The sequence below is a fragment of the Molothrus aeneus genome, chromosome 1 (assembly GCF_037042795.1).
Source record: "Molothrus aeneus isolate 106 chromosome 1, BPBGC_Maene_1.0, whole genome shotgun sequence".
Lineage (NCBI taxonomy): Eukaryota > Metazoa > Chordata > Aves > Passeriformes > Icteridae > Molothrus > Molothrus aeneus.
Genome location: NC_089646.1, coordinates 38,706,603 through 38,729,909, shown reverse-complemented (window position 1 = coordinate 38,729,909; position 23,307 = coordinate 38,706,603). Strand labels below are relative to the sequence as shown.

Genomic DNA, 23,307 nt, shown 5'->3' with positions numbered 1-23,307 from the left:
AGGCAAGCCATGGTAAAGAACTTGCTACCATCATCACTTCCTTTACAGAAATATAGTGATTTCACTCATTACAGCACACTCAAGTTTAATCAACACCCTGGCTTCTGCTCTGTGTAGGTATTAATCATTTATATGTCTTTGGATTCTATTGCTCACTTTGTAGGTCATTTCCGTAGGCATTCCCTTGCAACCTGATCAGACATGATGCATAAAATTAATTTCTGGGATGACCTGATATGGAAAGGGATGTGGAAAAGGAGCAAGAAAAGAGATGACATCAGTAAGGGGTGAGGATTTCTGGTCCCAAAGAGATACAAGACAAGTGTGCACATGTGTATGTGGAAGGAGGGAAAAACACTCTATGCAAGCCAGGACTGAACGAAGATTTCAATGTAATGCTCAGAATTAAAGCAGATTTTAGTCCATAAGCAAGTTTAATTGGAAGAAACAAACAACTCTCCCCCAGCCCCAAAAACCCCTCCACCATGCTCTTCTGGTACAACATCTCAAGGAATCTTGCTTAAACCTAGGAGCATGAGTTTAATATTGCTCCCAAATCACCATAATGAATAACACTGACTTTGAACATTGATGGTAGCCACATGCCTGCCCAAATCTACAAATCTATTTCAAATTCCGTTATGTTCTTGGCCTCAATAATTTCCTATGACAGTACATTCCAGAGACTAATTATATGGGTGAAATACACATATAATACCTTCCTTTTATTGCACTTCTATTTGCCATCTTTGATTTCAATAGAACATCTCTCCTGGTTCTTCTGTTATGAGAAAAAGAAAACAGATGTTTCTAATTTATTTTCTCTTACACTAGAATTCAGTGCAGCATGAAGTTAGCAGTTAAATGACTGAAGTATTTCATCCTGATTGTGTTCTTTCAGACAGAGTAAATGTCTGTTCTTCCAGAGTAAACTTACCTACCTATTAAGAGAATCAGAGAAATATGAGCAAGGAAGTAAAGAAATTCAAACCTATGAACTTTAGGCAAAAGGTTTATGACAGAAAATGAGAAATCAAATACTAAAAGCATTAAAAATGCTCCCCTACTCAATGCTGGTATGTCTATATTTGGGAAAAAGCTAAACCAAACAAACCACCGCAACAAACCACAAACTAACCAAATGAAATAGAGTGCATATGGCTGACATACATGCTAGTGAGAGAGAGGGACAATTAAAAAAGCAAAAGAACAGAACTTTCTATGCAACATCACCCAAACCTCTGGTACCACACATACTCAGCATGCTATTTTAAATCTCATTGTAGAAGCAATTTGTCAACAGTTGCAGCTTCCTTTGTGAGCACAACCAAGTTCTCAGGTGCCATCATCACGGTCATGGATGAACAGCTTAACAAGGGATTGATGCCACCATTTTGCAATGACATTTCTGGGCACTTGCAGGAGGGGTGTACATCAGTATTTGTGTGTAACTACCATTATCTTGGGTGTAAGCTGCATCAAACAAAAGCATGACTTCAACCAAAATACTTCATTAACTAGGATGTCCATGTAGAGGCAATGAACTTGTAAAAGCTAGTGGAAGTAGATTTCAGAGGGAACACACCAGATTGCAGACTGATGACATTGGTGTTAAAACTTCAGTGGAAATCTTGCTTGATTTAGTTATTGGAGGATAGGAAAGGACAATTCAGAGAAATTACAGAGCTTTTATGTTACTTCAGCTATAGGACTGATCCTTAAATACAAAGGTTGCCTGCTCTTAGACCCACTACCAGCCTGCACTGTGTCTTACTATACCCAATTCCAACTTTCCTTATTTATTTTAATGGAAACAACACTGCAGTTGAGGAAAAATACACACTTCAATGCCTTATTCTGCAGGATGATGGGGTCCTTCTTCTTTACACTGGATTCATTAGCATACACTTGATACAAACCTAAAAGCCTCACCTATATTGCCCAGATTTGAGGACTTGAAAACAAATTTCTGGAGCAGAGAAACTCTTGTTGACAATATATATTCGGATCAGATTTTTTTTAAAGTGTATTTTCAACAGTGAAACAGATAATAAATAAATAAAGTGTTCTGTTACAGCTAGGAAGTTCATTGCTCTAAGTCAAAACAATGTAAAGACTGGAAGAAAGCCACTAGTCAGCTATGATTAGCCAAGGGCACAAGAGCACAATTAGTTCTTACTTGATGACAGGACCAGAGACAGAAAGGAAACCCATGTGGGTGATACACAAAATGAGATGTCCTGATTGAGTGCGACAACATTCAGATTGGATTTTCTAAAAACGTCATACATCTTTTAACAAACTTGTGTGCTAATGGTCCTGTTACATCTAGCTCTGATCATACAGACACTATTTCATGTGTAAAATTGGAGTATACAAAACCTCTATAACCCCAGAGCTGCACTCACTCCGTTCAGGGATGTGATCACATATACTCCCATAGGGTATTCCATTACAGAGGATCTAGAATTGTATTATCATTTTTGCTACAAAATAACGACAAGAATATACATTATGGCAGCACTGATCCCCTCTCTGTCATGAAAAAAAGTTTGACTTTACCCTTTATACCACTGGTATTAACTGGCAAGTCAGTGTTACCCTTGGAGTCTGTTTTGCACACCCCTAAGAGACTTTTCTATGTGTGCTTCTTCTCCTGGGTGATGCAATGCTTGCAGTTTTTATAAAAACACATACTCTGTCAACTTCTACAAGTCAAATTAAATGCTGAAGAAAAGGAAACTTCATCTTGCAGTGATTCTTTTCCACACAGCTACTTCTGCACATTTAGGAGGGAAAAAAATAAGGAAAAAAAAACCCCAACTCTTTACTTTCTCAAAACTTCCACTGCATTGTGGTAAGTGAATGGAAAATATGTGTTTGCACACACATACATGCTTTAAATACACTGCTGACAAAAAGCAGATCTGATTCAACACTGTTCCCTAGAGTTGTTGTCCCAGATAGCATTGAACAGTTTTAAAATGTGCAAATTACTATGAATTACCTCATAATTTGCAAAGTGAAATGGCGGGCAAAATAAAAATCAAGCTAAAATTTACTTCATCATTTCAAAGTTGAAGTCTGGTAGAGGTTCAGTCTCCTTGAACAATTCAACTACTGCAAAACACATATTGAGAAGCACCATTTAGAGTCTTCCTTACTGTAAGGGATTTACTTTTAACTGCTGACAAAATCCAAGTACATGCTCTCCTCCGGAGCATCTTTTAATCTTCATAGTTTCTGTTCCTTTAATCCATGTAGAACAGACCCCCACCAAGTAGGTTTGTCTCCCCAGGCCAGGTTACAGAGGGAAGGCAGCTCTGGTTCAGTGCTGACTGAGTTCAGGTGTATTTCTGAAAAGACTAGAAAGCAAGATCTAAGCTGTGCAAGCTCCAATTAAAGCAGTAAAACAGCTTAAACTAAGAAAAAGGCTACCTATTAAAAACTTCTTAGCAGCTGTGACCAGCATGGATGAGAAATGGTGAGAGAGGTTGCCCAGCGGCTGTTGTGCTGGTTTCACACACTTTTCCCACTAGGGCAAAGAATGATTAAGAGACTCACCATCTCAGTGAGTACTCTTTGTGGAAAGTCAGACCCTTAAATGTACCCACGTCATAATTTTACTCCTATGAGACACAGTGTTCTACTACATACTTAAAGACATACAGAAAGAATCAAAGACATAGCATAACTTAAGCCCTTGTTTTCTTCAGTACTACTTCTAAAGAGAAACCTGAACACATAAGAGAAGTCACCTTTCATAGCTCTGTGAGTGTGCTAAGGATGCACGTGGGCCTGACTGCCCGCAGGCATGCAAGTACTAAAGAAGAGGAGTTAAACAGACCTCCCCTCTTCCAGCTCAATGTCTTACTGCACATAAATTTATCTTCTTCCTTTGTCTGCTCTATGCCCACTAGGTCTACAACTCCTTAAGTCTCCTAAAATCAGAGGAATTTAACAGCAAAAGCAATCTAAAGGAAAGACAAAATCCCCAATCCTTCCACCAAAAAACACCCCAGCATTGCATGTGCTTCCTATCTTTTCTTATCCTGAGAAACAGAATAATAAATTAGTAAGGAAGCAATGTGAATCTGTGCATAGCATTACCTTTTTTTTTAAACAGTCTGTATGTTTGCTTTTCATTAGCTCTCTGTGGTGGCAAAACTATAAATGTAAGAGTTAGAGACATAAAGGGAAGAAATAAAGTAGCCAATAGCAAAGATTTCAAATACACTTACACAACCACAGTTTGTTTTACAGCTGCTTTACATAACAATAAAAATGTAATATACCATGGACTTTTGGCAGTGTGTAGAGAGGCAGCATCAAATGGCAATAACAGAGTAAGCACAAATGATCTCTTTGGAACAATTAAGTAATTTTAATAAGACCATTATGTCCAACAAGTAATGGGTCCAAAGAGACAGAAAGGTCAAAAGTGTGAGTTTCTCAGTACTGACCAGAGAGCACATTTATAACCCTCTGGAAGAGAGGATACCTTCATAATCATATTATATAACCCTTACTAGAAAACAACCCTATTTAGCACACTAAACAAAAATAGAGATCTTTCTTTCAGATGCCAAAGGCAAGAATGCTTTCTCTCAACCAGTTGTCTCAGAATAATTAATAAATAAATAAATAAGGGAAAAAAAATGCTTACCCTCTGTGCATAACCAGCTGAGAAAATCATTGCCTATATATATAACAGTGAAGTGCTCACACAGTTCAGTAAACAGTCTGGCACTTTAAAGAAAAAAATGGGTAAATAATACATATTGTACATTAAACTCTACAGAACTGTTTTAGCGACCTTGAACTCTAGTAATATAAGCAGGGACATGTAAACCCACTTATTTCTGGACACAGTTCATTCACTATCTCCAGCAAAGACTGAAATTTAACACTGGACCCAGTGTGTCATTAGGATTTGACACATTATCTTTCAGGAAAGCCAATCTAAGCAAACATTATATTTCCATTACGTTAACACCTAAAAAAAAATGAGATTCTCCCTCTGAAAAGAAATAATTTGGTAAAACAGCAACTAAATGACTTTTCAGGTGTGACATTTAATGTGTACGTGAGAGGAGGGTTAGTAAAAATACTGAGCAAAGAACCTTTCATTTGCCTGGCATACAGTTGTCTGCTGTGTAAATGCTCATACAGGCTCACCTTCTGCACAGTCATATGCCCTCATAACTCCAGAGTGAAGTTTAGATGTATCCTCTTGACTAGAAACCTTTCATGCTAATAAAATACTTTTCCAATGACCAAGGAATAATACATAAAGAAAGATAACAAATTTCAATTTCTATGTTACCTTGCACTCAGGATTATCCCATTTGCCCATTTAAGTACTTTAAAAACACTTTCCTCTTTCCTTTTCATCAAGCTACTCTGATTCATGACCCAGATACTTTAGCAGTTTAAAAAAAACCAGCCGAACTATATTCAGTAGTTTAGCTGATCACTGCTACTTCATTTGCAAGTAAATTAATAAAACAGGAATGGTTATGTCTGCATATTATTTAATTCCTAATATAAATTTTCTTTCTGTCAACAGGACAACCTTGCCTTTTCAGTTCTCTGTAGGCATGAGTGTCAGACTTTGACAGATATAATGGCTTAGTGCTGAAGGATCAGTGCAGCCATCAGGAAAGAGAAGGCACCAGAACATGCTCAGCTCAGAAGGATAAGGAAGCAGGAGACACTAGCACTGTTCTTTACAAGGCTGAGATGGCTTGCAGAAAGAGGCCCAACTCCAGGGGCCAGGACAGGCACTCTAACTCTTTCTTCCAGAGCTTACACCACACTGGTGACTTGGAACACACTGGATTATGATGAAGGAAAGGAAAACCTAGAAGAGAAGCACAGAGATTGCTCTGTCTCTGCAAGAGACACTAAGATTTACTGCTGAAAAGGGATCTGGCAATATACTTTTCTTATCTCTTTTTTTCTGATTTTAAGAGTTACATCTAATCTCACCCTATATTTTCATTTTTTCCTAGTATGCCATAGTTCAGCCATCAACTCCAGCTCCATCCTTTTTTCCTCATTTCCTCAGTTCTGAATCATTGAAGACTGTTGCAAACAGAACAGATTTCAGTAGGTAAGATAGCTGTCTTTCCCAGATCCAAATCTAAATCAGCACTCCAACCTTACCTCTCTAAGTGAAGCTGTGAATCACTAACAAATCTCACCCAGCTGTTCAGCCAGCCACCAAAGAGGTCACAGCACATCCCCACTTACCCACAGCCCTTCACTCTGCTGCTACCACTTACAGCTCGACCCTGCCACCTTGTTGTATCCCCACCACAAAGTGTTACCACACAAGCCTCTACTACCCAGTCCCTACTTTTCAGTCTTTCCTGACAAATCCAGTACTAGTTAATAAACACATCCTAAATGGCTAGTTCTGTGCTACTCAGCATGCAGTGAAATGTGCACCTGAACAATCCCAATGCTAAATTATTTGTCTGGACTTTACATTTCCTCATAAGTAAGACTCTTCTATGAAGTACAAGGCAAAATTCTTGAAATGCAATGCAGAAAGTAGAGACTGCACAGTCTATGGTGTTAGAAAATTTGCATTTTCTGTGGGAAAAACAATGTGCAAGACATAGCTAATACATTACAGAACCTCATATGTAACATAGTATTTTTAGTCATTAAGAGTACACACACTGAATACTAAGTACTTGAAACTGGAATGTCTCAGCACATGTAATAGCTATGCATTTTAACTCGTATTTCCCTAACAAATAGTTACAGTCCTCCTAGATATTGAGGTGGAAGGTGAAGTAGGAGCACAAAGACACCAAAGAAAGAGATTAGCTGTTGGGCAGCTTCATTATTTCTCTGCCACTATCCAGGAAGAAAAAAGCCCCCAACACTAATATATCTCAAAATACACTATCCTATAACAAAGTAGTAGCATCACAAAGTAACAGCTGTGATAACCTTGGTGTGCATAAAACCAGAAAATAATCAAATCACATATTCAAGATAATACAACAGCTGCTGAATAAAACAACTCACTTATTTACCTCTATCAGATAAGGGGAAAAAATGCAATTTTGCAACATAAGCATAACTTTTTTGGGGAAGAGAGGATAGGGTGACACCTACAAGCCCAAAGACTAAACCTACTTTATTAATAAAGAACATTTAAACATAGATGGAAATTTACATACCACTTTGCCAACACCAACAAAAATTAAGGAAGTGCTTTACTCTGAAAAGTTTACAATCTAAATTCAGCAACACAAATGCATGAAGGTTAATCCTTCACAAAAGTAAGGAGAAGTGGCTAAGTGACAGGAAACAAGAGCTTGCTTTAAATGGCAAAGCATAAAAAGAAGAGAGGCAAGAAGGGCAGAAGTTGAACATTTTCTGTGGCTAAAAGCCATGTCAATTGGAACAAGGAAATAGAAAAGAGCCTGAAGTTAGTGGAGTGGAATGAGGACAATGGGGTGGGGGAAGGAGGTCATTTTGTGGGTATTCCACATAGAACATAAAAAACCCATTTGGGGTCGTTTAACTCGGCACCTTACTCCTGGCAGTGGTAAGAGCCTACTCCTCAGAACAGGTGATGGTGGATACTTTCTGTAGTCCATTCCCTTTGTACTCCCTCAGAATCACAGCCATTGGACTAGGGGTGCTACAGGGTGCTTGCCTGACTTTTCTCTTTGTATCTGTTCCTAGATCTGTTGCTCATGAATTTGTTCAACCCACCTTTGAACCATCTGCCTCCACAACCTCCTGCAGAAGAGTTTCCAGAACCTTACTACCTACTGGGTAGAAGAATTTAAACTGTTCTAAAATGACCTTTTAACAGTTTCAGTGAGTATGTGTTTCCAGTATTATGGATTTTACTGAATAACAGCTTTTGCCATAATTCTGTTTCAGTTGCTACAAAAACAAGGTGTGCTCCTTTGGGAGATTCAGATTCACATGGCCTCCAACAAAATTAATTTGCAACTTCCTATCTTAAATACTAGTCTATTTGTTTGGGATTGACTGAGTCATTTGTTTCTCTCTCAATTTTCTGCCCTCTTCCTCCATTTCTCTGCCTGCCTTTCACTCCCTCAGTTTTTTTTTCCCCACTCCTCACACCTCACTGATGTGCTTCTGGGAGGACATGGCCTAAGAGTCACAAGTGACTCAAGCAGCAGTTCAAGGAGATCTGCAAAGATACAGTGGGGCCCATGTTACATATATACTTCAAGGTACAGTATGTAGTTCCCATGATAAGATCATCTAAGTGCATTCACTTTATTACTAATTTCTATTTTATCTCCCAAGTTGGGGTGCAAAACAATCAGGGCAGCAAAACTATTGTTGCAGCTTGTATGCTTTACTGTTTTAAAAATCTACTCATGCCCAAGAAGAGGGTGGCCCACAGATAGTCCTCCCCATCCACGAAGAGGAAGATGCCCTGTCTTCCGTCCCTTACAGTGCAAGGAGCAGAAAGTGGAGCTAAATTGCTGGAGCACAAAAAGCATCAGTCTTGTCTCTACTTCCACCTTTGCTGCAACTATTCCAGCAACCAGCACAAAATCACCCCAGTCACCCCGGTGGGCCACCTCTCTCTGCTGTCCCTTATAATCTCCATTAATGCTTTGTACAACTTTGCTACCTTGAATGATTTTATGTCCTTTTCTGTTCCTCATCTGCAACTCATTCATCTCCCAGTCTTACCAATACCTGCAATCCGATTAACCTCACAAGAGGAGTGAGGGAATGGAAAAATTGGAAAGATGCTATTCCAAAGAAAACATTAAGATTTCACTAGAGATTTCAACTCTGGGGTGCAGCTGAAAGACAAGCAGCAGGGCAGCTGAAGGTCTGGCACTAGTTACATCCAAAACTTACATCTCCTAGGTCACTCTTGTCGCTACTGTACATCTTTCTGTCTGATTTCCTAGGTTACAAGGGTGCCGTTGAAATTCAATTTAAAGTAAGAAGGAAAGCATCACCACAACTTTAATGCAATGGAGAACTCAGTGAGATTCATGATATTTTGAGACTTAGCATAGCTATTTAAAGCCTTCAGTCTTTTTTCTCTCCCACAGTCACCCAAGTGTAAGGAGGCATAAATACTTTTACCATAACTCAAAGCACTACAAAATACAATGAGAATCTCAAATTAAGAATTACCCCATCAAAAAGAAAGCTAGACAATTCTCATTGATAAATAACTTATAAGGAAGACAAGGAGGACACTAACTATAAAGGCTTGTATGCATCACCTAATTTACCTCCTTTAAAAAGATTACTAAAACATACAGAAAACACTGTGCAAATACAGTATTACAACAATCTGATCAGAAACTCCTGATAAAATGATCTTCTGTGGTATACTACTGTATTGACCTAATTACTTTAAAATGGTATTATTAAAACTGTGTACGTTTTAGCCATCTTTCAAAACCTTCTGCAGCAGTTAAACACTGTTTTAATGAAATAAATTGCACCTTCTCCACCATTTATAGGCCACTTCTCAGAGCCGCTACACTTGTTCAGAACATAAAATAACACGCTGAAACTTTCTAGAAGTTGTCCACTTGAGAACTGCAAATATATGAAATCCATAACAGTCATAACCTAAATTAGCACCTTAAAACATCAGTGAAGATATTCAAACTGTATCTAAAACCTTTGAGACAATTTCCCTGGCAGTTTTCTTTGTAGAACAATCACTGTCTCAAATTAATCTGACAAAGTTCTTAGACTGTATAAGAATTAGATTTTTTTAAATCAATTCACCAATTGTGAAAAGACACTTTTGATTTCAGAATTAATTTTAATGTCTGGGGGCCTTTTTACTCCTGTGTGCAATTTCTGTATGGTCCCAGGCATCAAAAGAAAACACAGCAAGACCCTGTCCTGATTTCTCCCAGCAAAACAGTGGGATCTGCATGCTGACCAAAATATTGCTCAGATACCCACAGCAGAAAAAGCATTAAATATTAGCAGTCCGCCTGCTCCAGAAAACTCCTCCCCATTTTGGTTTTGCAATTCATAGTACCAGATCAAAATTCTCTGTGTTTCCAGCAAGTCCAGCAGCTCCAGAGGGAGAGATGAGCAATCTTTTTAAACAGTCATTTCCACTGATACAAAGTACAAAACATATCTACTAACATGCTTATCTGATTAGGTCCACACTCCCTTTTGACTCTAAAAGCTGAAGCTCCTGATGGAATTGAGACGTAAACTCTACACTGATTTACAGAAACACAGAAGCAAAGAAATCTAACAGAACTCTACATCATTAACCATACAGCGTCTTTAATCCAATTACTTTGTATTTTCTCTTAAACAAATGAACTGCCAAAACTTGGCCTGGACCCAGTTCTCAAAACTGCTCAATTTCATCTTCCCTGATCCATATTTTCAGATGTGAAACTATGGAAGACACTGGAGAGAGCGAGGAGATTCAAACACCACATCTGCCCTGAGCTACAGTCTGCATGCCCCATGCTCCTTTTCTCCCCCAGCTTCCTTCCCCCAGAGTCCAGGTTAATAAAGAGCACTGCAAAGTGGATATTGAAGTTAAGCATCCAGCTCTACAACATCTCCTTGTAATGTCAATTAGCCCCTTACAGACAGAAAATATGTATTAAATGCATGGTTGCAACCATTACACTTTCCCCAAATGCCTTGGAATTTTAATTGCCTGTTGCTGAAATTTGCAAATTGGCAAGAGAAACAAGAAAACCCCTCTGAATTCTTGAGCACACAGTGCTTATTTTGACAGTTGTAGTTTATTTATAGTACTTGACAATACATGTTCTCTCCTCGGTTTTGTAACATAATGAAGTGAGCATTCAGACCTCCAATATTAAGCCTCGGAGGGAAAAATAAGTATAAATTTATTTCATTCAAATAAATGTACAGATTGGCAAGATTTTACTTATAATGACTAAATTGCATCATTAATTTAACTTAGTTTGAAGCACCTTGTTTTGAGGAGAAAGCATAGCCCTTAACTTTGAGCATGGGCCTGCACAGGTGCGCAGTAATCTCTTAACCCATTCACATGAAATGGTATCCTTTTTTTAGTACATTAAGTGCTTCTGAAAAGGTGCTACATGGAAGGCTGGTCTGTCATGTACAATCACAGAAGAGTGCAGACAGAGGCTGCAGAAGTTTCACTACACACAAACTCACTGATAACCTTAATCCACTGATGTACTGGGGCAGGTGAACTCTGTTTCCATCCCCAACACAACCCCCTCCAACAGCGGGACCAAAGCGAACGTCTACCAGACACAAGGACACCGGCTCTCAAAACCAACCCGTCCTTCAGAAACCACAAGGCCCTGGCAACCTGCTCTTGCTGAAATCTTCAAACACAAACCATCCTCCTCAATCCCCTAGACAAGCCAGTAATGACAAGCCATGGGTAATTTTGTCTTCATATAAAGAGGCAAGATAGATTCAAGCCCTAAAATATAAACAGCATACATACATTGTTTCCCATTTAAATCTATGACGTATCATACACATACAGTGTATGTTTCTTAAAACAAAACCAGACATATAAACTGCTACTATACACATATCCAATATAAAAATCTAGACAAGCAGCACTGGAAATACAACTGAAAAACCAAACAAGAGTGTGTAACCAAGAGGAAATATAAGAATTTGTCAGATAAACCATATATGCAAAATCATAAACACAGTTGCACAGTGCCCTCCAAGGGCAGCAAAACTGGAAGTCAAATAATAAAATTAAGTGGTATACAAGGGAGGGTGCACAGAAGGGATTTCAATCCTCTTTGTTCTTAGCCATGATACAATTTCACAGCCGCTCTCAAGATTCATCATTTCCATGTTTGGCATGCAAGAGCACAGAATGCAGTTCATTTGGGAATTACCGAGCCAGGACATGCAAAGCAAAATCTACCACAGCATCAGCCAGCTCCTGCCACAGTGTCCGAACAGCCTGGCCATCAAAACATTTCTGACAGTTAAAATAAAAACAGAAGTGGCTTCAGAAAAGTTAATTCCTGCAATATTAACTAATTGATCCTCAGCAAAGAAACTGCTCCTGTGCAGCCTTTGTCTGAGTACATCGGGCAGAGGACTTTGCCTGCAGGAGCTGCTACTGCCACATACTTAAATTCAGCCAGTGTAGAAATGTATTATTTTTATGGTTTGCAAGCTAGACCATACACAGCTGCAGAGGATCTCTAAATTAGTTAATACACCATTTCAAAAGGAAGAGTTATTTCTCCAGGGATCATGTGCCAAACAAAGCAAAGAGGGAATGCTGAACCACTGGTAGTTTATATGACAAAAGATATTTTTCAACTACACACAGCACTAATTATGTAGGTCCTTCCTATCCTACATCTGGAAACTTCTCACAGAAAACACTCACATTTTCAACAAAATACGAGGTGAAAAAAGAAAAAAAGACTTCTAAACCACTTTTGTAAGCTGATAATTTCACTTCCCTTAAAGGTGATAATGTTTTTTTATTTCTACAAGGAAGCAAAAGCTGGCATTTGTGTCATTCCTGACCTAATAATTTGACTAGGCATACTAAGGAAAAAAGTCATAATGAAATTTATCTTGTTACTTAGAAAATGTAAAACCGGAAAGTTTATGCTATAGAATACAATAGTGCTCAGGAAGGGCTATTTCACACATGAAAATAACAAAAACAACACTGATATTAGAGTTTAACAGTGACTAATCCATCCTTAAATAATATGCTAGATTTAAAAGCAAAAGCACTTAAAGCATTATTGGAGTTGAAAGTATTGAAAAAATATATTTGCAAAAAATTGCAAGCACCATAAAAAACAAATGTAAGCAAGACAAATGCGAGACCTGCATGGTATGTAGATGAAATGTATTAATTATAATATGAAGCTGTTGAGTTCAAAACTGCCTTTGAGCCACACATTTTACGCAGACTTCTCTCAAGCCAAGAAATTTTAATTCCACACTGCAAAGTTTTGAAAACTATTAATATTCCATACATTGTAAGGGAGAGCACTTCTCCCCACCATCTTTACTGAGACACATATTTATTAAGTGCTGACAGTTAACTTTCACGAGACTCTCAAGGAGATCTGGTCCTTATTCTGCAAATTGACAAAAACTGGGCTGAAGGTGCCAAAAACCACAACTGTATTTTATTATTATTTAAATAACGAATTTGTGATAGCATTGTACTGTGAAGCAATGGAAAGCCCTGCAGGCAAATGACTCCTTCAACAAAGGTTTGAAAATTATTTTTGTTTAAATAACAGCTGGTCTTGCCTATATGGACTTAAATGAGCCATGTGGAGACAAACTTGTTTCAGTTTAGCTAAGACAGATTAAAAAACATTAATTCCAGTTAATATCCATTTTGGTCCGTCTACACAGATGGGAAAAATAACATTAAATTACCATGCTTACATACAGTCAATACCAGACACCCGATAAAGCACAAATTCAAAGCCCTGCTCATAATGCAACTGATGCACACAGTTACAGCAGAACAGCTCAGCTGCAAGTTAGCTTGAAACAAAAGAGATTTACATTATTTTCTCCACTTTGCCAGAGACTTCCTGTATGACTTTAGACAAGTGACTTGTTTTTTGTCTGCTGTAACTCCCCACCCCTAAAAATGGGGAAAACCACTTGTTCCATAACCTCACATCAATAAGCAGATCTACCATGAAGAGATGCTTAGATACAGAGGTTGAATGAATTACACAAAGGGAATAAAGAGTACCTGAAGCTTGAATTAACTTCTCTTAAAGCTTTGGACACCTCTTCACTGAGATAGAAGGAAAGCTTCTGCACAACACTCCTAAGTGTTACCAGCAAACAAAAGTCAGGACTGCTTACATAGCAAGATAGAGCTGCATTTTGACATCTGCAGATCCAAAGCAAAGACATGACACCTCCTCTGTCATTCACATATATAAAAGACCAAAAGTAAGAAGCTTCTAGTTACCTTCTTTGAACTCTAAAACTGGAGTTAAACTCTCTGATATAAAACAAAGTAGAAGAGATCACCAGATACAGTCTCAAAAGATTTTAAACACTTTAGGTCCAAACAGTCATTCTCCAATTCGTCTTAACCACTAACCACCTTTTGAACTTGAAAGTCATATTTAACTTTCATAACTCAGTATTAATATCAGGAGTCAAATCATCTTGCAGAAATTAAAGACCTCCAGAGCACCGGCCTACTGAAAATAATGAAGAGGACTAAAATCTATTCAGAAGTAGCTGCCAAACATACATTACACTAGGACACTTATGAGGGGACAGCACTGCTCCCAGCAGGAACCCATGAATTTGCAACATGTATTAAATATATCTTTTTAGAAAATGTTTTCAAGTCCAAAAACCTGCATTTTGAATACAGGCCAAACAGAGACTGTTTCCATGCACATATTCTGCACCTCTGCATAACTAACTGCACTAGCCTGTGAAAATCAAAATCACAGCCTGAGGAAGGAGACACAAGAGCACAGGGAGTATGAGAAATGAACCAGCCAATGACACATAAGCCCAGGTAAACTTTTGGGGGGCACAACAAGCTATGGAAAAACCAGAAGCAAGGAAAGTGCTGAGGAGAGAGGAAGTTCTGGAATAAGCTTCCCCTCATATTACCCACATATGTGTAAAAACCACACAGCTGCTCAATCACAGGGTGTTGAGTGTGCTTGGGGTTTGGGTTTTTTGGTTTTTGTTTTTTAAACAGACGATCTGTGGGTTACATATATGAAAATACAGACACTGAAAGATACAAAAATAAAAATGAAACATTTATTTTAATCTATTTTGTTTGAAATGTCAAATGGTTGTCATTATTTGTAATTGCATCTTGCATGTCATATTGTATAAGAAGAAAAATACCTCATGTAAGATATGGCAAAACAGTTCTTACTAAAAATCATTCACAACCTGGACCTTTATCTTTCAATATGCAGAGCTGCTCTGGGATGTGTTAAATATCTTGAACACCCATTACTGCAATAAGACTGAAAGAATAACACTTTTGCAGTGAGGCCAAAAATTAAAGCACAGCCAACCGTGAACTTATATCAAACACCAGACATAGAACAGGGAAAAATACAAACATGGTAGTGGGGGGTGTAAGAACAGATGTGCAGAAAAAGAAAAAAAGATTATGGTGTTTCCAACATAACACAGGATACAGTTTCGGACAAACATTTTCAAAGGTGAAAATGTTGAGGCTTTGGCAATCCCTAAAACTGACAGTACAACAGGTAGGACATGACATCATACATAATGCCCTGAATATATAAGTTCTAAGATTAAACTTACAGGAAAGAGTGAGATGCCTAAAAGGAGAGGACTTGCCTCTCCTCTAGTGACACCTGAAAAAAGTCTGTAGAGGCACAAAGGCAGCAGAGATATGAGGGGCAGGAGGTCAGAGGAAAGGTTAGAATAAGCAAAGTCATAAAGGCAGGAAATTGAAACTAAGTTCTCAAACTATGTATTTAATACCTCCTTCACAGCATGCCAGTAATGTTCATATGAAAGGAAAAAATATAAAGCAAAGCAGTGATACTGTGAGCAGGCTTCCCAAGAACAAATTCTGGCAACCTTAAACATCACGCAGCAACCAGAGTCTCTCATTTGCTTAATCTCCTCACAGTCATAAATTGACTATTTCTATTTTTTTTTTTTTTCACAAGATGTGAACTTTCCCCACAACTGCACTAGCTGAAACTCATCTCACTGTTGTGGCAATCGGCACCTGCCTGCCTTTTTACAAACCAGCCACTACAGGGGCAAACTCCCAGCGCTTGACTGCACAACTGGAGCCTTGTTAGCCATAAGCAGAGCTGCTCTTCTTGGCTCAGCACCATGTTTACAGAAGTAGGATGACTTCACCCCAAGATGAGCAATACCAAAACTCCTTTGGTCACACATACACATACAACAAACTCCTCCATGCACGTTTTCCTATCTATCAACATATTAAAAGGCAGTAACAACTACACCAGTTCCATGCATTACTTGCAGGAGTTGCCACCCTTCACTGTCACTCATCTGAAAGTCAAAAGTAATGCAGAATACTTATAACTCCACTATGGACGAAGATTAATCATCACTCTTTGTACTATGAACTAATTTTTACCATTAGAAATATTTGTAAAGGCTGAAATAACACAAACTTAGTATGTGGGCCTTGAAGCACATTATCTTCAATGGTCTATGTAATTAAAAAAGAAAAACCAAAACTATACTGTATTTTGAAAGTAGTCTGCTAGTTCATCTTTACCTGTGAATGAATCCAATTGAAACAAGGATGAATTAGGGTTCTAATATCATTTACACAAACCTTCAGAAGAAACACGCAATCTAATGTACTCATATACTATCACAGCTTTTAGATAGACTTGCAAAGCTCAGTCTGAAGTCCTAGCACCTTGACCATCCAGAAAATTCTGCCTAGTTTCAAACTAAAACCACCACACTCAGTTTTCCAGAGAGCAAGTAACAGTGCCTGAGATGTGCTTCTGTGTTTCTCTCCCATGAAAATCAGGTTAAAGTGGGAGGAGGAGGGAAAAGTATGTGGACTTCGTCCTGACACAGAGCTGGGATGCACACGGGACAGACATCTCCAGCCCAAGAACTGGAAATTTTATAATATTCAGGTAAGTCATTACTGTCCCTAAAACAGTGTCACAACTAAAGATTTCAAAACTTATTGGTTATCATCCCAACAGCACAAAAATCTTCTTAGTATCAGATTAGATGTCAAACATCACATTCAATCTCTCCTTCAATTAATTATGATCCTAGGGACAGGTACTGAAAGGATGGCTCTGGACCTGTCAGGATAACTCTTGTGCTAATGACTCCCCACAGACTAACAGTGGCAAAAAGCTTCAATAAAAAGGTTCATGTACATTTGTGGGTGGAAACTCAATACGAAAAAGACCAATTTAAACAGTTATTTATAAACATAATTTTCTCTGATTTCTGCCATTACCAACATAAAAAGGCATCAAACCTCAGCTACAGCAAGAAGATGGGAATGAGAGTTATGTGTTGGCAACTACAGCAAACACACACCAGACCGAAAGCCTACTACTGCCTCCTCTCCAAATGCAAAGAGGTTCAGCAACACCATGCAATGAAACGAATCAACCTGCCAGAGGTTTTAAAAAAGCAATATAAGTTTCTAAAACATACCTAAAAACAAGCTGCTTCATAAAGGGCAACAGAATTTCCCTGCTTTCTGTTTCATCAGCTAAGATGCATGTTCCAGTGGGGCACCCACTGAGTGACAAATTTGCACTTCACTTCCACTGTCAGCTGCCGTTCACAACAGAACTCTGAACTAAAAACCTCAGAGCATTCTCTGCTTCCTTGGCAGGACTCTTATTTATATAAGATTAGTGCAGTCAGGCATTAGATTTATAAACCAAACCAAAAACAAACAAGAAGAAAGTTTTCACACTCTTCTTTATAAACCAGTTTCTGAAATGTACACACACAAAACAATGTAACATATTGACATGCAATTGTTAAAAAAACAAAACAACCCCCAAAACAAACAGAAAACTGGTCAAAATACATACAATCTCTGGAGGTATCCCCCCCGGAAACTATTTAAAGCATTCACAAAAGAACTGTGGATGGAGCCGTTCCTCTGCTCCATCCAAAGCCTCTGAGGGCAGTTACAACACACAGGCACACTTCAGCCCCTCACCTTCCCCCACCCTCCTCAGGTAAGGAATCGACACCAACCTGCAGTTGGGAGGTGGATCTAAGGTGATGTCAGCCAATTCCTTCTGAATCCTGTGGCAATAAAGCAAGGAGGAACAAAGGTAAGTCACTGAGTGGGACAGCAGTTAATACATTCTCCTTGCAGACATACTGTCACTGTGAGCTTGCCACAGCACGTAAGAGAGGCGCTCTCAGCTGTGGCCTCCCACCACTGCAAACCCCCTCAGCAGGACAGGCACCCTGCCCTGCTAGAGAGCCAGGCAGAAAAGCAGACAGGCATTGTGCACTGAACCCAGACAGGTGCACTGCTCTGCACTCCCACAAAGATGCCAATCACACAGTGGAAAAGACTGTCCTCTTTGCTCTGCCAACCAGCCCGTAAATGAGGGGAAACCTCTGCAAATGTGATGCTCCAAGAGGAAACTGCAATCTGAAAAGGAATTTTGTCTTACGGGATTGAGAGAAACACTCATTGCCAAATTGGCTCCCTCCTCTCTCCCCAGCTTCTCATCACCATCCTGAGAAAAAAAATCCACAGCCCTGAGGGAGTCAATAACTGCGCCATTCTCAAGGACACTTTAAGGAAGGTGAATATCTATTTCTGACGCTCCTGCACTTCCTACCACCTTCAATTCTCCCATTTCTTCACCCTCAAGAGCCTCACAACACCCCCATGTCCCCTCCCTAGGACTCCAGACGCTCCCTCTCTCCCCTGTGCTCAGCCAACACCCTGTCCTCCCAGCCCAGACTATTCTGGGCTTACGCTGCTTCTGCCACAAAACGCCCAACCAGCTATCATCCTCTTCCCTGGAGTCCCATTACTGTCACTCAGGCTTCCCTTCCAGATTTCCCCACCCAGCACTCAGCCTGCCTCCCTTCTCCTTTAAACTCAGCCAGCATCTCCTGCCACTTGTCATACACAAGAACCACAGCCTTTCCACAGGAGGCAGTTTAAAATCTTCTCCTTAGAACGGTGAAGGGCACAACACGTAAAGAGTGCTTGCCACTATCTATGTCAGTTTGCCATGGAAACCTGCTGAGTGGAGATCTGGAATAACCAAACCACCTAAATTCTACAAAGCCACAGAGAACTCACTTGCTACGACAGGGCATTTGCATAAAGCCCCAGTCACTTTAGACACCTACTGATACAACCTCTCTGCTGCTTGGCAAAGCTGTTCAGTGAGATGGTTTATTATTCCTACTGAAGTACTGCAAGTTTGCTTGAAAACCTCCATTTGTCAGCTTAGCTCCCTGGAGCAGGATGGTGCTGAACTCAAGTGACACACAGAAAAAATAAGAAAGGGTAACTTTAAAAAAAAAAAATTAGCAGCTCCAAGAGTCTGTTCAAGTGAAGAAAACTGACACAGCTGTTCTGCAATTCCTGTTCTATGCAGGTGTCTCTCCCTACACATTATTCTGGAATAAAAATTACTTTAATCTCAAAAAAAGCCCAAACCCACTCTGGGCTGTGAGCAAAGATTATTTTAGAGCAGAATGTCCACAAGTGGGCCTGCTGTGGATTATTTATTCCAGTTAGCATCCAACCATACACAGAAAATTCAATATAAGTGATGAGCAGACAAAAGTAACAGTAATGTATTTGTTGGTAAAGATCTGGGGCTATATTATGCCCCTCGCACTGCAGTGCGCTCCTACAAAGCAAGCAAACTCAAAACTTCACAAACATTAATTAATCTCCAAATCAGTTCTGGGAAGAAAAAAAAGACACTCTGGACTCTAACCCACAAGAGAGCGAAACAGATGTTAAAATGCAATGCCTTACTTCAGACCATATAGCTTCCAGTAGCAGAGAAAAAAAAAGGTCTAAATGTCAATCCTACACCATTCCCATAACAAATGCTAGTAAGAAAAAAGGAAAAGACAGCAGAAATAATTGAGGGTCAGAATAACAGCCCAGAAGAAGAAAAGCCAGGAAAATATTTGGAACAAGCAGGAAGAGGGACGAGAAAGCAGTGAAGTTGGGCAGACACTCACTGCAGCGAGACACCGAAAAAAGTGAGACAATAGCAGCTTCATGCAGAAAGGTTGAGCACAAGGGCTAGAGATGAGGAATGGGAGCAGCAGGGGAACAGCGCAAAATAAAATGAGGAAGAAGGGAAGATGCAACAAATCAGTGAGAAAACTGACTGCAGCCTCACCTCTTGGCACTGGTAGATAGCAGTTTAGAGTTTTTACTCATGCTGACTTTGCTTTCCTTCTTCTTAGGCGTGCTTGTCTCTTTCTCTGTCTGTTGGTTGGAGGATGAAGATGAGGAGGAGCTGGTGCTGGCCCTCGAATCGTCATCCGACATAGTGACCCCCCCACCACACACCCCAACCTGGAGAGGAGACACCATGGGGCGTGGGGAACAAACAGTGAACACAAACACACACAGAGAAAGGCTGCTGACAATCTCGATCTGTGTTTGGGTCATGCTCCTTTTAAAGGATCCTCGTGTTTCCCTCTCCTCTCTAGGCCCTACAGCCACAGCAGGAGGAGCAATAGCTTCCCCTGCACTAGTAACACCGAGGAGCAGGGGAAAAAGGACTTTAAAAGCTTCCTCTCAGAAAGCAAGCGCAGAATGAGAGGAGACTGGAACGAGGACAACTGCGAGGATCAGGGAAGCTCAAAGCAATTCTTTCTAATCTCCCCCAAACTGCACACACAAGAGGAGCCATCACCACCCACCACTATCGAGCCTAGGGGTGTAGGAGATAAAAATGGAACAGCTCCGGTCCCTTGGGTTCCCGGGAGGCACGTGGGGGAGGCAGGAAGGGACGAGGCCAAGGGGGTGCCCGTCGCCAGTTCTAAAATGGAAGTGGGGCATCACTAGCAACACAGGGAAGACCCTGGCAGATGTGTGACCTGTGGTGGGGAAACCCCTGCCTGCTGGATAACCCCTGTCTGTGGGATCGGGCGTTGGAAGCCGTGAGGGGAGGCGGGCAGGAAGGGAGCAAACCAAGGGGAAGGGCTGAGCAGGGAGTGGGGTGCACTGGTGGCACCCACCGAGGCCCACTGCGCCGAGGGGCATGTGCCAGAGGAGGGGGAAGGGAACACAGGGTCTGTGCCGGGGGGGACGCGGGGGGAAGGAGGGCCAGGCCCTACGAGGGGCGAGAGGGGAGGCCGGTGTCAGGGAGGGGGGCAGCGGGGGCCGGGGGGAGGCAGCCCGGGTCCATGCGGGCACCCCGGGGGCACGGGGGAGGAGGGCGAGCACGGCGGGCTGCCGAGGGCAGGTCCGCACCGAGAGAGGCGAGAAGCCGTCGGGAGGGATGGGGGGGGGGGCTGGCAGGGCACACCGGGAGAGTTCGGGGGAAGGGCTCGGGGGGCAGCCGCGGGCCCGAGGGGGAGGGGGGGGGGCAACACACGGCCGCCTCCCTCCCAGGGCCACGGGCTCCCGGGGAGCTCCCCTGCCCCCGCCGGCCGAGAGCCGGAGGGGGCCCGGCCGAGCTGCCCCGGCCGCGGGCCCGCAGGGCCGGGGGACAGCGGTACCTGACAGCCCCGGGCGCGACCCCCCTGCCCCGCCGGCTGCCGCCCCATCGCCGGGCCGCGGCCGGCCGTGCCCCTCGCCCCTGCCCCCCGGGAGGGCGGCGGGGGGTGCCCCGTCCCCCTACCTCTCCCTTTGTGTCTGGCTGCTCCTCCTCGGTGCGGCTGGGCCTGGCCACTCGTGTCTCTCTCGCTGGGAGAGAAGCGGAAGTGCTGCAACAGCAACTATTAAACAGGCAATGGCTTCCCTGGCTGCCTCCCCCACCGCCGAGCGGGGCTGGGGGGCGGCGGGGCCGGGGCGCCACCCGGTGCGGAGCGGGGGGCGGCGGGGGCGGGCGGCGGAGCCCCAGCTCCGGGGATGGAGGGGGATCCCGGCCGCCACGGCCCCCTCTCTTTCCCTTCCCCCCGGGGAGGGAAGAAAGGGGCACACGGAGGGGGACGTGAGTTTTTAATGGAGACCCTCTGAAAAGTAACCTGCAGGGGTGTCGGGGGGCACAGGGACAGGAGCCCTCCCCGGCTCCGCTGCTGCTTCCGTGCGAGAGCCCCGCGGGGACGCGGTGGAAGCAGGTGGCTGGCAGAGGGGCAGCTCCCGGGGCTGCTTTTTTTAAGGCTCAGAGGGGGTATTAGGGTCGGCGCGGGGGCTGCTTGATTTCCTCCTATTCTCAGAACTGTTTCAACCCCAAAGCTTCTCCCCTGCCTCACCTGCTTTGTCCCTCCGGCGGTAGCAGCAACTTCTCACCTGTCTCAGTTTGAAAGCAATAAGGGGAAAAAAGAAAGGGCGGGGGGGGGGGGGAAAAAGGAGCCTAGCCCAAAGCCCACTCGCCCCCACCAATCCAGGCAAAAGGAATCCCCGGCAGCTTTCCCGTCTCTCACCTGTTTCAGCCCTAAAGCAGCAGCTGTGTCCTCCCTTCCCTCCCCCGGCTCAGCCCTGAACCAGCAGCAGGAGCAGCCGCTTCCCACTCGCCCTCGCCCGGAGTTCAGGATTCCATTGTCCCCCACACTGCATTTGGTGACATCACTGACACACAAAGAAGGGGCACTTCGTGATGTCATCAACGCATGCTGGGAGAGAAAACAAAATTCTGGGCTTGGCAACGGCAGCACTAAAACACAGGCGCACACAGATACACACACAGACCTTTCAATTTTCCAAAGGTAGAAGTGTTAGGGATTTTTTTTTCCCCCAGTCCCCTGATGGGGAGCCCGTCTGCGGAAAAAGGCGTGTTGTATTCGCTAGCGTGTTGTAATCGCGAGGCGATTTACTCATTTCTCCGAAACCTCTGCTGTCCATCTCTCGCTCCCTGTCCACCCAAGGGAGAAAAGTGATTTGGCCGGAGCGACCCACCGCCCCCGGCCCAGGCGCGGGCAGCAGCCCCGGTGGGCAGCTGCGGCTCTTCCTAGAGGTGCCGGACCCACTCGGGAAGGGACAATGGGGACCAGCATTCCCACCGACCTCACCCGGGGCACATTTGGCTCGCTGCCGCCAGTTTCCACAGCCTCTCGAGGGATCGCCTATCGAGTTACTTGGTGTCTTCAGTGGCCGAAAATACACTGGACTGTCACCACCACGCACCACGATAATGGATCGGAGTTTGTATGTCACCCTTTCTCCCACGGGAGGACCTCGAGGTGATCCACAGGCACACAGCACTGCTGGCTCCACAGGGCGCTGGTACGACATGACACCTGGGGAGTCCCGAGGGGTCAATTACAAAACCGAAGCCGCAGGAGCGGCGGGGGACGGGGGCGGGGGGACATCCCAAGTCTGGGCATCTCCGCTTCGCAGCGGCCGCGGGGAGGAGCGGGGGCAGCCGAGCCTGGCTCCTCCTGAAGCCCGGGCTTCCCGTCTGACACTGCCAGCGCTGCCCGTTCGTTCCCGGGCTGCCAACATGGCCCCAGCGGCGGGCGCGGGTCCGGCGGGGCAAGCTCTCCCCGTTCCCCCGGCGAGCGGCCGTGCCCAGCCGCTGCCTCCAGGCTCCCGTGGGACCCGTGGTGTGAAGCTGCCCCTCGGGAAGAGCCTGCCCCTTAGCTAGGGCGGATGCTTGAGTGGGGATGAAAGCCTTCAGGCTGGGGTGGGGTAGTGGGTGC

The 23,307-nt window shown here is 43.0% G+C and overlaps 1 protein-coding gene across 4 annotated transcripts in view; it reads right to left on the bottom strand.

Moving 5' to 3' along the window:
• LOC136559846 (ubiquitin-conjugating enzyme E2 E1) overlaps positions 1-22,272 on the bottom strand; it is a 45,406-nt gene extending 23,134 nt beyond the window's left edge. The window contains exons 1-5 of one of the 4 annotated variants that reach the window (XM_066555302.1): positions 22,093-22,272; positions 21,922-21,958; positions 21,348-21,412; positions 19,896-20,074; positions 17,755-17,805 (exon numbers count right to left, since the gene is read on the bottom strand). In XM_066555302.1, the coding sequence (XP_066411399.1) occupies positions 17,755-17,805; positions 19,896-20,074; positions 21,348-21,412; positions 21,922-21,958; positions 22,093-22,272 (512 nt within the window). Of the gene's footprint in view, positions 1-17,754; positions 17,806-19,895; positions 20,075-21,347; positions 21,455-21,921; positions 21,959-22,092 lie in introns of those variants that run through there. The other 3 variants (XM_066555273.1, XM_066555283.1, XM_066555292.1) reach the window with 3 other exon arrangements.
• Between the last annotated feature and the right edge of the window lie 1,035 nt (positions 22,273-23,307).